This window comes from Colletes latitarsis, chromosome 2 (assembly GCF_051014445.1).
Source record: "Colletes latitarsis isolate SP2378_abdomen chromosome 2, iyColLati1, whole genome shotgun sequence".
Classification (NCBI taxonomy): domain Eukaryota; kingdom Metazoa; phylum Arthropoda; class Insecta; order Hymenoptera; family Colletidae; genus Colletes; species Colletes latitarsis.
The window spans coordinates 8525012-8538003 of record NC_135135.1 but is presented as its reverse complement, the minus strand read 5'-3'; the positions used below and the strand labels follow the sequence as shown (position 1 = coordinate 8538003).

General features: G+C 38.9%; 1 protein-coding gene across 2 annotated transcripts in view; it reads right to left on the bottom strand.

Moving 5' to 3' along the window:
• Window positions 1-12992, bottom strand: part of LOC143348831 (uncharacterized) — a 334784-nt gene that overhangs the window by 273888 nt on the left and 47904 nt on the right. The window contains exon 2 of one of the 2 annotated variants that reach the window (XR_013080831.1): window positions 10401-12904. Coding sequence is in view for 1 of the 2 variants with exons in the window: in XM_076779492.1 (XP_076635607.1) it covers window positions 11713-12897 (1185 nt within the window). In the remaining variant the exon portion in view is untranslated. Of the gene's footprint in view, window positions 1-7680; window positions 12905-12992 lie in introns of those variants that run through there. The other variant, XM_076779492.1, reaches the window with a different exon arrangement.

Here is a 12992-nt window from a genome sequence, read left to right as displayed (position 1 = left end):
ATTTATGAAAGAATTCAGTCGACTGAATTTACACGCCCCGAAATACCGGGCGTTGAGCAGCCAGAATTCTCGTACGACGTGGAAAGAAGCGTCGCAAATCTCGCCATTTTTACTGTTAAACTTTTCTGGACCGACCTGGCGATTGGTTCGCACCTGGAGCCATTGGATGAAATCGAGAATCGTGAATGAATCGATACCTAACACCGGGATGGGTGCGTTTTCGTGGACGATTTGATTTGGGAGCCATTTTTTCATGGATAATTGGAATTATATATTTTATGATTAATATTAGGAGCCATTAGGATGGCTGTCATGGATAAATAGATGTATGGCTATCGTTAAAATAGTTACTCGAATTGCTGGGTCTTTTTAGACCCATATCTTCGTTTTGCAAAACTTATGTATTTAGACTTGTAATCTATAATAATGTAGAATATTTGTTTTATCCACTTGTTAGAAGACGCAATGATCCTAATTTTGTTCGAAATATTCAATATTCAATATTCCTTCTTTTTCAATTGCATTTACTATCCTCTGTACTGTCGAAGAATATGGAAATGACATACAATATTAAAAACCTACAAGAATTACAAAAATTACGTAAGTTGGAATAATCTTACTCTATTGTCCAAATTATAGAAAAATGCACACAAAACTTGTTCACATCAATTATTACACGACTCCTACAGTCAGTCTCGGTATAAATAAGTTCATTAAAAACAGTAATTCATACACTACCAACAAGATACTTTGTTTATCTAATTTGGAAAATACAAATTGAGATACTGAATACAATTTTCCAAAGCGCCTTTATTATTTCGCTTTCTTACATTTAGTCATTTCAACTTTGCTATAAATTTTATAATGCTCGTATGAAATTAAAAGAAATATACAATTGATATAATTGTACAACCATAATTAACCAGGCATTTTGTTCACCTAATTTGGAAAATACAAATTGAGATACTGGATACAATTTTCCAAAGCGCCTTTATTATATCGCTTTCCTATATTTAATCATTTCTACATTACTATAAATTTTATAATAGTTGTATAAAATTAAAATAAATATGCAATTAGTAAAATTGTATGAGAAAGCAAATTTTGAAGATAAACGCGTTTAAAATCGGACTCGCGGGCAATACAGGATCTTCGACCACCCTTGGGAAAAATTTTAATGGGGGATTCTAGAGGCCAAAATAAGACGAAAATCAAGAATACCAATTTGTTGATGGAGGCTCCGTTAAAAAGTTATTAACAATTAAATTCAAAAATTTCAAATCGTTCTGGAAAAATTATTTTTGGTTGCAGGAGTCAATTATAAGCATTTTTGGTGAATAGACATATCCCTGAAATCCTACCCACTTTCGAGAAAAAAATTCAGTACGGGCGGAAGTTTAAACGTTAATAACTTTTTAACGAAATCTCCATCAACAAATTAATATTCTTGATTTTCATTTTATTTTGGCCTCTAGAATCTCTCATTGAAATTTTTTCCAGGGCTGGCCAAACACTCTATATATACTGTAGTTAATGTATTTTCGTGTAATATGGAAATTCATTGAACAGTTTGCATTTGCAGTTTAGTGGACATACGAGGGTTGTCTGAAAAGTGTTAAACGAAAGTAAAATTCATTACTGTCCGAATAGTACATTTACATTTTTCAATATTGATCTCAACGCGTGACAAGTCAATTCTTAATCCAAGATTTCAATAAATTAATTTCAATTCGATCCGTTGCATAGTGAAACAGAAATTTAAGTCCACAGTATTTTTATTGGGTCTCTCTTTTATCTGTTTCCTCTTTTAAGGAATTCTCAGTATCGTCTAAAATACTACTGTATTTCTTTAAATCGTCCTGTTTGCCTTAGTTTTCATCGTACTTGTTTGCGCAAAGACATTGATATTAGGTTTAAAGAAAGTATTTCATACATCTTACATCCATTTTACTTGTTATTTTAATAATTCTTTACAATGAGCTATACAAGCTCTCAAATCCATTTGGAAAATAGCTCGTTCAACGTTCTGACCGTTTTCAATGAAACGTTCTTCCAATTGCAATTTTATTTCAACGAAACTCATAAAAGACAAAGTATTTTTACCATTATGATTACTGTTTTGATCAGACTAGTACTTCTCATATAATTCTTGTGATTATGTATAAATCGCTAAAGAAAAAACTGTGCAACTCTGAATAAATCCTGTACAGAAGTTTCGCGAGGAGGGTCACGTTTTCTTACCGGAAACAGGAATTTCCCTGCGTGTAACGATTAATTTCGAATTGCTGGACACGTTGCGCGAGGAGTGCAGGTATCCAGGGGTAGTTTTCCCAAACGATTTCACGGTTCCACGGATTTGGCGAGGCGGTTTTCTTTCTCCCGAAGGGCCGAATTCAGAAAACCGGAATCGCGGTAGAACGAGTCAGCCCTAAGGGCGGTGGACGATTACTTTGTGGCATCCCGATCGAGGAGAAGAAAGTTTCCGTGCAACGACTCAAGGAACAGCGTGATGTCGACTCCAGGTGTTAATAATCCTCCCCTAATTGTCACACTTCGGTCCGGGTAATTCCCATTAAACGCCGCTAAATACTTGTTTGTATACAACCCCTGCTGACCGCGGAAACTCTTTTACACCTTTCTTGAAAAGTAACGGACATCCTGCCGGGTTTCCAGGCGTGCAATTCGAACGCTATCGTATGGTTGTCGTTGCGAGGCGGCTATTGACGCTTCAAAGGGGCGTGCATTCTCATAACGATCTACAATAATAAACACTAAGTGCTTCAGACGTCACTCGACGACGCAATAACAGGGGCACTGTCCATTTTTCACTTTACATTTTCTATTTGACGACTTTGTTCGTCAAATAAAGACAAACAAACTCATCTTCAAACCGAATTCAATACATCGATTGACGTATACCCTAATTTTTGTATTTCATCGTGTTACGAAATGATGAAGCCTCGAGTATATTTAAAAACTGTAAAATTGTTTACGAGATCAAAACTTTAATTCTAGACAAATTAAAATTTGTCTATTTATTTTTATATCGTCGCGAAAATTCACGAATCTTATTCAAATTTATTTTCTTTAACATTTCAATTTGAAAATGAATTGTTTTAGTTCTATAGTGAAAAGTTAAAGTGTTAAGAGCGATTCAGACGAATTTCTATTTGTAATGAAGATTCCTATTACTGAGCCTCTTCAAGGAACTATCATTTCACGGCAAGCAACCTCTCATTATAGAAATTATATAGGAAGTGGTAGGAATGTGAGATATCTTTTATATTTTTTAACCTAGTCTCAGAGTAGTCAAAATTAAAATTTCATGTGAAATAAGTTGTATGTGTATAAATATTGTGAATCTTTCAAAATCTATGAATTTTTCGCTTTTTCAAACAAAATAAATTATAGTTTATGCAATTTCACAATAATCACATATATATATGTTTCTGAATCTACGCAATTCTGATGGGCCCATAATTGACAAAACCAACAATGAATCCACAGCTCACCCTTAATGTCTACAAAAAACTTAGTATTGCAAAATATGTAGATTTCATCATTTGATCCTGATTGAAGCTGTACAGGTTTACTATTATCAAATGTCTCATATTGCTACCATCTCTCGATTTTAGTTTTTTCCCATTATATTATAATTAAACAATAACTTTAAAACCACATTGATATTATGAAACTATATATACAGGGTGTTCGACCACCTCTGGGAAAATTTTATTGGGAGATTTTAGAGGCCAAAATAAGACGAAAATTAAGAATACCAATTTGTTGATGGTGGCTTCGTTAAGAAGTTATTAACGTTTAAAATTTCGCCAGTACTGAATTTTTTTTTCGAAAGTGGGTAAAATTTCAGGAGTATGTCTATTCACAAAAATGATTATAATTGGTCCCTGCAATCAAAAATAATTTCTTTAGAACGATTTGAAATTTTTTAATTTTATCGAAAAATTTCACACCTACACAAATTTTTTTCTCGAAGGAGGGTAGGATTTCGGGGATATGTCTATTCACCAAAAGTGATTATAATTGACCCCCGCAAACGAAAATAATTTTTCCAGAACGATTTGAAACTTTTCAATTTCGCCCAAAAATTTAGGCACCTACCCCCCGTCGATGTTTCTTAAAAATTCATTTTTGATTTTTAGTAATTTTATTTGACGCCCTACAGAAAAGTTGTGTAATACTTTTTTGTAGGTACTCATGAGCTCTACTTCAGAAAAAAGTTTCACTGAAATATATTCATTATTGTAGGAGTTATGGCTGTTTGAAAATTGGACCATTTTTATGAGGTTTTTCTCATTTTGCTGAGACAAGGACCAACTTTTCGAATATTTTTGCTATTTGTACATATTCTCCATCAAAATACGCGTAGTTTGCTTTTTTAAACATTAAAATCGTCCAATCCGTTCAGAAGTTATGACGTTTTAAAGATTTGCATGAAAATTCGGGCAGACATTTCTGGCCAGAAATTATATTTTCGGCAAGGAATATTTTTCTCGAAACTGAGTAGGATTTCGGGGGTATGTCTGTTGACCAAAAATGATTGTATTTGACCCCCTTAGCTAAAAATAATTTTTTTAGAACGATTTGAAATTTTTTTTTTCGCCGAAAAATTTACCCCCCGTCGATGTTTCTTAAAAATTCGTTTTTGATTTTTAGTAATTTTATGTGACGCCCTACAGAAAAGTTGTGTAATACTTTTTTGTAGGTACTCATGAGCTCTACTTCAGAAAAAAGTTTCACTGAAATATATTCATTATTGTAGGAGTTATGGCTGTTTGAAAATTGGACCATTTTTATGAGGTTTTTCTCATTTTGCTGAGACAAGGACCAACTTTTCGAATATTTTTGCTATTTGTACATATTCTCCATCAAAATGCGCGTAGTTTGCTTTTTTAAACATTAAAATCGTCCAATCCGTTCAGAAGTTATGACGTTTTAAAGATTTGCATGAAAATTCGGGCAGACATTTCTGGCCAGAAATTATATTTTCGGCAAGGAATATTTTTCTCGAAACTGAGTAGGATTTCGGGGGTATGTCTGTTGACCAAAAATGATTGTATTTGACCCCCTTAGCTAAAAATAATTTTTCCAGAACGATTTGAAACTTTTCAGTTTCGCCGACAAATTTAGGCGCCCATCCATTTTTAATTTAATTTTTGAGTAACTTTTTAACGAAGCCTCAATCAAGAAATTGATATTCTTGATTTTCGTCTTATTTTGGCCTCTAAAATCTCCCATTAAAATTTTTCCCAGTGGTAGCCGAACACCCTGTATGTCAGTATCGAATATGGCTCAAAACCTTAGTGTCTCATGTTTCTACCCTATCTCCTACCTTATCCTTCTTCTCTACTAATAATCCTCGTAAACGTTTGGCGTATTCGATAAGTGGAGCAGCTGGAGGATTCGCTTCGATGAACTAATTTTATGTGATCAGCAGCGAACTCCGGAAACGCGAAATTCCTTGCTGACACGTACGTGGGAGGTTGCTATAGAGGCTGTGCACTGTAACGACCAGCATTTGATAAGGGACGGGAACCCGGAGCGCGATGGCGGTCGGATGAGTCCCGATTTAATGGATAGAGGACAGATTCTGCAGATACATCAGAAGGCCGGCGCGGTATCTCCAGCGCAAATCGGAACAGAAGCACGTCGTCTTCTCTCTCTCTATCGCTCCGATTGGTATCCTCCGACCCTCGATGCTCTCCGACCACCCACCCCGTATCGATCCCCCGTCTCTTTTTCCACCTTTGACTAACTTTCGGCCCCTCTCGCTCGCGTGCATCGACACTTGGACTCGTCGTTTCTTTCTCCAACGCGGAAGATCGCATCGCGTCTAATGGCAGCCGACGCGACACCCGTTGTCTCTTTCACGACGTTCCACCCAGCGACTCGATAATGCCAACACTTTTCTTTCTCTGTCCATCTCAAAAGCCAGGGTCGAGGAGCAGACGATGTGCTTAAGGGTCGGTTCTTTCGACGATACCTCGCGAGATTAGGGATCGAACGAACGATGCTGCCGAGAGATTAGGACGCTCCTACCCTCGATACGTACGTTACACCAGGGATTATATCTCTTTTTTCCTATGCAATCGATACGCCAAGATTGGACAGGGTCGTAGCAAATTTTATTCTCATTTTTACAGAGAACGTAGTCGTTGATTATTAAGTAATTTTCACATTTTTGGAAAGGTCATTTGCATTTCTCGAATGGATTCAACCCTTCGGGGTAAATTTTATTCACGATCGACGAAACTAACTTTCGAAAATTTGCTCGTAAATTAAAATTGATTAACAGGGTTTTTTAACATTTTGCACTAGACCGAAACTTTGATTTTGGACAATTGTAAACTACATAAATTAAAATTTGTCTTATTGATTATTTTCGGAACCATGCTAATATTCATGAATCCTATTCGAATTTATTACCTTTGACATTTCAGGTTGAGAGTTAATTGTTTTAGTTTCAAAGTGAAAAATCTTGTCAAAGAGTTAAACTTTATCCAACCATGAGGAAGGATGTCAGATATGATTCCAATTTAATGAAATTCAGCAGAACATTAAATCCTTGTTTCTAATAAGTGTAATTATAATTATAGCCGTGGGTAGCCAATCAATTTTAACTCGTTCCTTCGTTACGAGGTGTAATTTTCAATAATAAGAGACTATTTTCTTTATGATAATTAAAGAAACAGTTAACACGTAATAAATAAAATGTCTTTCATCACTATTACATTTATTCTACGTGTGTATTTTATTTATTCGATAATAATGTTTATTATTATATACTGCAATAATGAAATAAAATGCTATATCTATATTTTAAATTACTTTTTGCATAATTTGTGTCCATTACTACACGAAACCCCTATAAATTTTAATTTAACTAAATAAATATTCCTTGTTACCTTGGAATTCTATATTTTGTATAACATTTAGTTTTCACTGGGCGTTTGCTTTCTTTTAGCCATTTCAAGGTATAATAATAATAATCAATAATTAAGAATGATATAACTGTAATACTGTAATAATATTTTCCTATAAATGTGATTGATGAATCTCGATGGGATTACAAAACTAAGTACTAATAGCAAATTTTAGATCGTTCAGTTTCTAATTGTCTAAAAACGATATTTTCGACTCCTAGGAAATTAGTATTGGTGTTAAGAACTTCAGCTTCGTTTAAATTGCTCGATTCTTTCAAAATGTCGAACATTCAATAAAACATATTACATAAAGATTTTGCTGAGTTTGTAATGAAACCAATAAAAATCTTTTTCAAAGCCATTAGTTTTTAACTTTCGATATACTCGTTGAAGAAAGCATAGTTGCATCATTCTTATCGAACAGCGAATCATCGAATCGATCGAAGTTTTGGTTAAATAAGGGGTTCGAACGAACGACCATATACCTAGGTTACCCTAAGTTGGACTATCTAGTTCAGTGCTAAACAAGTCGAGCGTAGTAACTGGGTTAAGCATAAGTTAGGCTCAGGTTAACTCTAGATTGGTCACGGTTATGCTGACGTTTCTGTTACGCTGTATTAGATGTTGCGAATACAAAGCGGCCTACTTCGAAGTACAGCGATTTTATCAGCTCGAAAGGAGGAACGGAAAATTTTTGAACGTAACTAGAGACAATTCATTGGTATCGATGATTTTATTGCATTGGATTGACTCATATTTACAACAGGGGGACACATACATATGCATTTTCGTCTACTCTACCGATTATCTACATATATAACTTTTCTTTATTTTCGCCGTTAATCATGCTTACTTTATTCACCGTCGTCGCTTGCAGCTTACCTAATCCGTACGGTAGAAACGTGAAATACGAATTTTACTTAAGTCTTCGCCGAGGAATCCGTCGGTCCTCGCGTACAAAGTAACGCGCGCGAATCACAAATGTTACCCGTGGAAAGCGATAGGCGCGAAAAATTTGCCCACGCGAAACGAAACCGTATAGAATGAGAACAGATATACACGCGAAAACGAAGAATAGTGATAAAACGTCTTCTATTGCAAAGCTCTGAGACGATCGTTCGCGCGATCCAACTAGAATAATTACAATGGTAATAATAATGACCAACATTTCGTTCGCTATCTACGCGCCGCTTAAAGCTACTATCACACCGATTTATACATTTTTCGCCTAAAGAATACATATATATGCGGTCGACGTGCAACACGTTCATTGCGACACTCCCGGAACAAGTTAAATTGTCGCACAAGTTTCGCCAGATCCGTGCTGACGCGACGTACAGTAGTCCCCGCTTTACTGCCCGCGTTTCTCCCCGCTTTGATGTCGCTTCGCCTCTTAACGAGCTTCCAACGCACCGAAGAAACCGGGGCGAGAAATTTGACGCAATGTTTATAGTGTGTTGGGGGAAAATAACACCAAATTTGTTAGGATTACGAACAGTCGACGTCTTTCCTTTTCCTTCCAGCTTAGTAAGAAAAAGAAAGACTTTGGCTAAGACATTCGACCTATTCCTTACGAAGAATCGATGTCAGGGACTACTGTATTTACGATCGAGCCAATAGTTCCGCGAGATCTCGATCTTTTCCTGGATACGTGTATCGATCTCGCAGTGAACGTGTTAATCCGTACGTTCACGGAATTTACGCGCGAAACACGCTCCTGCGAACTGTTCTCATGGACGAAATTCTAGCAAGTTTTCCATTTTGTGTGTTCAGTACTCTTTGGATATTACGTTGTAACATATCGAACGGATCAGTGGCTGTCATATCGGCGAATATCTCTGCAATTTTGTTTCATTTTCCACTTGGATGCAAATACAAAAAAATACGTTAAACGAAAGTCAGCAAGAAATTTTATTTTTTAAATGTCTCCATAAAATCTATTTCAATTAAACGTATTTTTTGTATCGTATGAGTTGTAAAGTGTTATTTAAATTCGATACGATAGATCCCCAAGGATCGACGTCGTCTAAACATTTATTTAAAGTAATTGCATCACTAGTGTGGCAGTTGTTTGAAGAAACGTAAATGTTACTTTCAATATAATAAAGTCTATGGTCAAGATATTAAACACTTCAGCCATTTTGCTTCTTGGTTGTTCTAAACTTACTTCCAAAATAAAGTAAACTAAATTGTTTTTAGTGCCGTTTAATTTTTTCCTCTGAATATAACATCGGATAAACAATGAATTGAATAACAACTAACAGAACAACCCAATCGTTTTCAGAATGAAATTCATGTAGCGAAAAAGTGGCAGTTTGACAACTCGTGTGTTCTCCACTATAATTTCTACAATAATAATCAATTATCGAAAGTTTCGAAATTAAGGGAATTACAATGGCAAGTAGAAAAGATTCTTGCTCAAAAACGCAGGACCACGTGTTTAATGGATTAAAATTAAAAAAGCTGTACAACGTGTTTCCAAGTCAATAAAACGTACGTACTTCTAAGTTCTTCAAACTCAAAATCCCGACAATTTACGTAAACGCCATTGCAAACATCGTAACTCGATGGCAAAAATGCCTGGGCTCGAACGATGCGTAGTTTAATTAACTGTCACGGTCGAGAGGAAAAACATGTTTACCCGTAGCGAAAGAAACGGACTTTTCATATGTTACAACCTAATATTCCACCCACGTATCCTCGAATATACGCTTCCCTTGTTTTCGTCGACGATTATTCGTTACGCGCGCAACGCGTCTCTGCGGCAGGTACAAATATTTACAAGTATTTACACAAATAAGTAATCGTCTCGCAGGACACCATCGATTGAGCTTTCATGCGACGATTAAACCGATATCATGGGGACCGGTTTCCAATAACGATCGAACCAATACACGCTATCTGCTCCATGTTGATTTAACTCCCAGCGCGGTTTATTTCGCTGATACTACGACCGATTATTTGCGTTCTCGAATATGCCCGCTCGGTGTTTTGCACCTCGCAACTGCTCGGCTCGGTTGAAATATCATTGTCGAGGCGGAATTGTCCGCGACGCGTTGTGTCGTCTAATTCGATTATCTGTTTGCTCGGCGTTTTTCTCTGTTGCACGACTGATTTCGAAATTAAGAATAATCTCTCTGCGAAACGGGCGTACCTGTATCGTACTTCCTGAAAATATTCTTCCTCGATAAATCCAACAATTTTACGTTCGACTCTGCGGGGTGCGGTTCGCAAATTTTTACCATCAATGTACAGTGAAATTGTTGGCAATTCGATGCACGAGTAACGAATAAAAATTATGTATTCGTTCGTAAATTAATTTCCGTAAATTAAAATCCATCGATAAATTCTTTAAACCGAAATTTAAACGAGCACAATCTATATTTTACGAACGAATTTACAATTTTTATATGTTGAATGGAATTTGCTTAACTCGCAGTGAGTTAGAGATATGACATATATAGTACATATATAGGATAAATTATAGAATAAAAAGATTGATTCAAACGTTCTGTACTAAATTAAAGTGGAAAATGCAAGTACTTTACAAAGATGAGAAAAGTTGTCTGACTATGTATGGTATAATCTCCTTCTTGTAGACTCACCGTAATAGGAGATTATACTACAGCCAATCAGACTTGCTATGCTACTTCTTTCATATTTGCCAAGAACATTAACACATTGACTGTCATGTCACTCATTTTCACTAAGGAGCTAAACAAATTAATTCTAAACAATACTCTTAAATGACAATTGTCTAAAAACAAAGCATCGTTTTCGTGGGCAATTTGGGGGGTATGGCCTAACAATCAATTTGTTAACGAATACTTTGTAAGATCATTTGGATGCCAGTTGATAAGATTCTACCAAACATACCTGTATCTCCACTATTTTATAAATTAAATTAATAAATCTGACACAAAGATAAAGGTAAGATGTTGCTCAAAGTGAACTGAGAAGATCTCATACTTGATAGTTACCTCAAAATATAGTTACGAAACAGACATAAAATTCACCTGTTTTTACAAGCAGTCCTTTACATCGTAATTTTCAAATCAGAAGTCGACCAATTCGAGCCCTGACCCACTGCAGACGTTTCCACGCGTAATCGCGTATCCAGCTCGTCGAGAGGTCCAAAATGCTAGGTTAAAGAATAACCGGAGGCTTGATCCGATACAGGTGCGCCGATTCTCACTGAACTCGCGCGCTCGAACAGACTCGAAACGAACCATAGTATCCGAAATACAGTGTAATGCTCGCTTTGTACAGCTCGACGAAGAAAAGCTATCCCCGGACGATGAAAATATCGATCGCGTCGATAGCTGGCTTTCTTCGTCGGTGCATCACGATCAAGAGACTCGACGGAAAACCCGAGACTAATCCTAGAAACAGAAACGAATCGTCGCCCCCGCGCCGTTTGGTTGCCGTGGATGAGGTAGTTGGTTGTCTCGAAACCATGCAGTAGCGTATTATACACGGCGTTCCCCATTCTTCTCTCTTTGTTTACGTCTTTGGTATCTCTTCTCGGTCCCGAAGCCGAAGCAGTTATCTCCTCCTCGTTTCATTCGAGAAACACGACGATCCTCGTTCCGGAGCATCCATTCCCGAGCCTCGAAGCCGATCGAACCTCGTTTAAAGATTCTCTATCGCGAACCGCATCCCCTCATTTCGAGGGTTGCGTCAACTGACCGATGTCCCCGGTGTAACAAGGCTGGCCGAGGATCAGAGGGCACTGCGCCTTCCTCGGGAAATGGATGTTCTCGCCCTGTCACAACATCTTGCTGAGGTAATTGGTGGACCCGGGCGGCGGTAGCAGGAAAGGAGAGACGAAAGAGTGGCCTCCGGGTCCGTGGTGAACGGACGCATAGCCGGACTGTTGATTGTGGCTCTGCGCGGAGGTGGCCAGGCCGCTGAGTACTGGCGAGCCGGTGTCGTGCAGCTTCCTCATGTGCTTCTTCAGGTCGAAGTTCCTGCAGAACCCTTTGCCGCAGATCTTGCACGAGAACGGTTTCTTGTCGTTGTGCGTGTGCATGTGAAAGGTCAGGTTGTAGATCTGGTGGAACGCCTTGTTGCAGATGCTGCACTTGTACGCCTTCTCGCCGCTATGCGTGAGCTTGTGGTTCTTGTAGTTGCCCTTCTGGTGGAACCCTTTGCCGCAGTACTCGCATACGAACGGCTTGAAGTTGGCGTGTATGCGACGATGGGTGTTCAAGGTCGAGCTTCTGTTGAACGCCTTGCCGCAGGTCGAGCATTTGTGGGGCTTCTCCGCCGTGTGGATGATCTTGTGCCTGCACAGCGTGCTCGCCTGACGGAACCCCTTCCCGCAGATCTTGCAGATGAACGGTCGGGCGCCGGTGTGCACAGGCATGTGTCTGGTCAGGTTGTAGTGGGCGTTGAACACCTTACCGCATTCCGAGCAGGTGAAGGTCTTCTGTTTGTTCGTGGCGGTGAGCTCGTTGCCCCTTGGACCGGGACTCTTCTTGCCGCGCTGGCTCTCGGGTGAGATCGCGGTCAGGCTCACCCTCGATGAGGCCTCCTGGATCGCCGTGGGCGGCGGCGAGCTCTGGGGCACCGCCGGAGCCGCGGGCGGCGGCGCCGGAAACGCCCTCAGCAACGGGTTCGGATGATAGTACAGGAGAGGATAGTGTTGCAAGAGATTCTGATGCCTCAGCGTCGGCACGTACTTCTTGAACGCCGACTCCAGGTGCGCGGAATACGTCAGCGACGAGATCGTGGGCGGCTGTTGAAGGATGCTGGACGTCGTGGTCGGCGGCGGGGCCTGCGGCGACGTCGTCTGCTGGTTGCTCTGCTCGGTGAGACGTTTATCCGGTTCCATGATCTTCGCGATGGAGAAGGTCAAGTTTCTGCACGGCGTCGGCGAGGCAACCCTCTCTGGTGGGAGGCTAGTCGGTGTCTCGGTCGCCATTGTGCTGCCGGTCGAGAACGGTTGCATGGTAGACCTGAAACAGAAACGTCCTGGGTCAGTTTGTCTTCTCCTGAATCAGACTCCGTTTGTTTTCACGGTGGTGAGAGGCAAATGACCAGCAA